At 33.0% G+C, this 2,959-nt stretch overlaps 1 protein-coding gene across 2 annotated transcripts in view; it reads left to right on the top strand.

The window, feature by feature from the left end:
• PIK3C3 (phosphatidylinositol 3-kinase, catalytic subunit type 3) overlaps positions 1 to 2,959 on the top strand; it is a 113,473-nt gene that overhangs the window by 102,894 nt on the left and 7,620 nt on the right. For both annotated transcript variants that reach the window (XM_004683867.2, XM_004683868.2), the window contains one exon: positions 1,642 to 1,767. In XM_004683867.2, coding sequence (XP_004683924.1) covers positions 1,642 to 1,767 — 126 coding nt within the window. The remainder of the gene's footprint in view (positions 1 to 1,641; positions 1,768 to 2,959) is intronic.

Here is a 2,959-nt window from a genome sequence, read left to right on the forward strand (position 1 = left end):
TACTTTTTACTTCATCATTCCGTCATGGATGAAAACCTGAAAAAACGGAGACTCCAGTAATCCTGATAATCCAAGAGAACAAGTAGTTATCTTTCCAGCATATTTTGAGAAGTCACACTGCCCTTTAGTGTCAGACAAGGAATCTTAGGTTGCTGTTTGGTCGATAAATAAAATGTCAATTTTTATAGCTAGATATAGTACAGATTGTGCCAGATTAAAGTTATTCATAATCCAGTTCAAAAATAAAACTGCAGCCAGCATGAAATCAGCCTTTCTTATTATTGGTAAATAATATATTAATTGAAGTTAGCTTTAGAAAATTTAACTTTTCAAAATTAAATGTCTTAAAATCCTCCATGTAATTATTTTTAGTTGTTTTTTCCCCCTCAATCTTACTAAAATCTTATCCTTTCAAAGAACACATTTAAGCTTTAAGAGTGTTAAGCTTGAAATTCTTGTTCGAGATTGTTTGTTATATGTAGTTAAGGATGGCAATGAAGAATTTCAAAAATCACAGAGCAAATGAAGTAGTTCCTGATAACTTTAAAGAAATAGGTCTTTATATAAGGGTTCATTTCTGCTTATAAGTTAAATTTATTTCAAATGTGTGAAATGGATTTTACTTCTGAAAGTTCAATCTTCCAATCAAAAGGAAACACTTAAATGTAAACCACTTTTTATCTACTTGTAAGTTTCACATTCAGAGGGAGGTAGGCCATTTATATGAGGAGGGAAGAAGTACAGTGTAATGGTGACAGGCATGTTGTGAGCTTGTCTAGAAGTATGTGAGCCCCTCATTATCAGCATCCTGAGTTGGCCTCATAGATTCTTTGTGCCTCAGCATCTACATCTTACAGATACAGATATTGTCAAATGAAATATGGCCTTATGCTCTGCACAGTGCTTTGTACAGAGTAGTCATCAATGGCTTTTAGGGATCCATTTTCATATATAGGTTTTTATTTCTTCTAGTACTTACTGTTACTGAGTGTCAACTTATTTTTAAATATGAACTAAGAAAAATTCCCTTTTTTGAAAATTATAGATCAATTGAAGCAGTTCTTTACAAAGTACAAGGAATTGCTATAGAAAATAAGACATTTTACAAGAGATAGTTTAATTGATGGTGCAGTGATTGATAGTTTTTGTTCTTATATAGGTAGTGAAGGTGGAGAGACATTATATAATCTTACCTTTCAACATCCAATTGATGATGAATAACAGGAATGAAGGAAGGATATTGTTAACAAATAGGTCATAATTTAAATCATACAGTATTTCTGTATTTGAAGTATAAACCTTAAACCACACCTTTCAGCTAAAGGAACAATCTGTCTTTGATTTTATATTGCAAAACTTAACATATATTCTATTTATTTTAATTTTTTTCTTAAAAATGTTTACAACCAACAAGGCTTGGTGATATAAAGAACAGATAGAAAAAAGCAGCAATCTTCCACATTTCAAAGAATAATATTCAGAATTTCTTACAAGTTACAAACCACTTCTTGGGTTTACAACTAACTCATAATATAGTAATATCTATATTAATTTTATTATGTCTTTTTAAAATGTAGCTCTCCTTAAAATATATCCCTGTTTTTCTTAATTCATAAAATTAACAGACTGTGACCTTCGTAGGTTCAAGATAAGTTCCGTCTAGACCTGTCTGATGAAGAGGCAGTGCATTACATGCAGAGTCTGATTGATGAAAGTGTCCATGCTCTGTTTGCTGCAGTGGTGGAACAAATTCACAAATTTGCCCAGGTAAGTTCTTTGAGTGCATTTTCCTTAGTTTATCCAAGTATGACCTCAGAGCTATTAAAGCACCATTGACAACTTTCTGTTTTTTGGTCAAGCTTTTAATATCTCAGTAGCCAGTTAGTATGAACTTTTTCCATGCATTATAAACTCTAAAAATTTTCTTAGTAATGATTGAATTGTGGAGTAATGATTGAATTTTCTTAGTAATGATTGAATTATAAACTCTAAAATTTTTCTTAGTAATGATTGAATTGTGGAACATTAGGAAATGTGTGTGTCCTTTGCAGTCAGTGGTGATTATAAAGAATGATCTTGGATCTAATAGAGCCTGGTAAGTGAGGCTTGAACATTAGGTTGGTTTGGTATATAAGGAAATGCCTGGACGAGAGTTTAGAAGCTGAGGAAAGCACTACAGATCCCACAGCTCACCAGGATCACCTATAGGCATGCTTTTAGCAGAATCTTAACATAAATATTTGAGAAGACGTTTTCATACTAGGCTATGATGGTAAACCTTAGATTTAAAACCTGCTTTTAATTATGTGTTTCATCATCATTGTAATAATGACTATGAAAATAGTTAGAAAAAAATTTTAGACTACTATCCTCTAACCTACCCTCACACTCCTGTGGTCGTGAAGTCCTTCCTAACTTTACATATTCAATTAATCTATTCTTCACCCAAGCTCAGAGCCTATCTGTTTTGACTTCTTCCTCACCCATTGTCCACTAAGTCAACCAGCTTTGTCATTTTCTTTAAATATTCAGTTATCCTTTTCTGTCATTTTTCTCACTAATCTTAAACTAATCTTTATTCACTTTACAATATCTTAGATAATGAAAGCCCTTCACAACTGTCTTCTCTGATTTAATCTTTCTTTTCCCCTGAGATTTCTCATCTTTAAACTTTGAAATCTTTAGGTCAGGTATATTTTCATAAAATGATGTTATATGTTTCTTTTAAATATAAATATGCATGATAATCCCATTTCCTAACAATATAGTCCAGTCTTTGGCAACTCAAGGTCTTCTGGAATACTGCTTCGAACTACTTTTTTATTCATACAGAACTGGGGTACAAGCCAGAGGTGCAGGGGTGGTGAGAGGCTTCACCAGAGACAGAGTAGGGACCAGAACAGGCAGATCGATGAAGTACACTGCTGAGGGGAGCAGTGGGTGGGTCACGAAAGGTCTG

Source organism: Condylura cristata, unplaced genomic scaffold, assembly GCF_000260355.1.
Source record: "Condylura cristata isolate star-nosed mole 26May11 unplaced genomic scaffold, ConCri1.0 scaffold00016, whole genome shotgun sequence".
Taxonomy (NCBI): domain Eukaryota; kingdom Metazoa; phylum Chordata; class Mammalia; order Eulipotyphla; family Talpidae; genus Condylura; species Condylura cristata.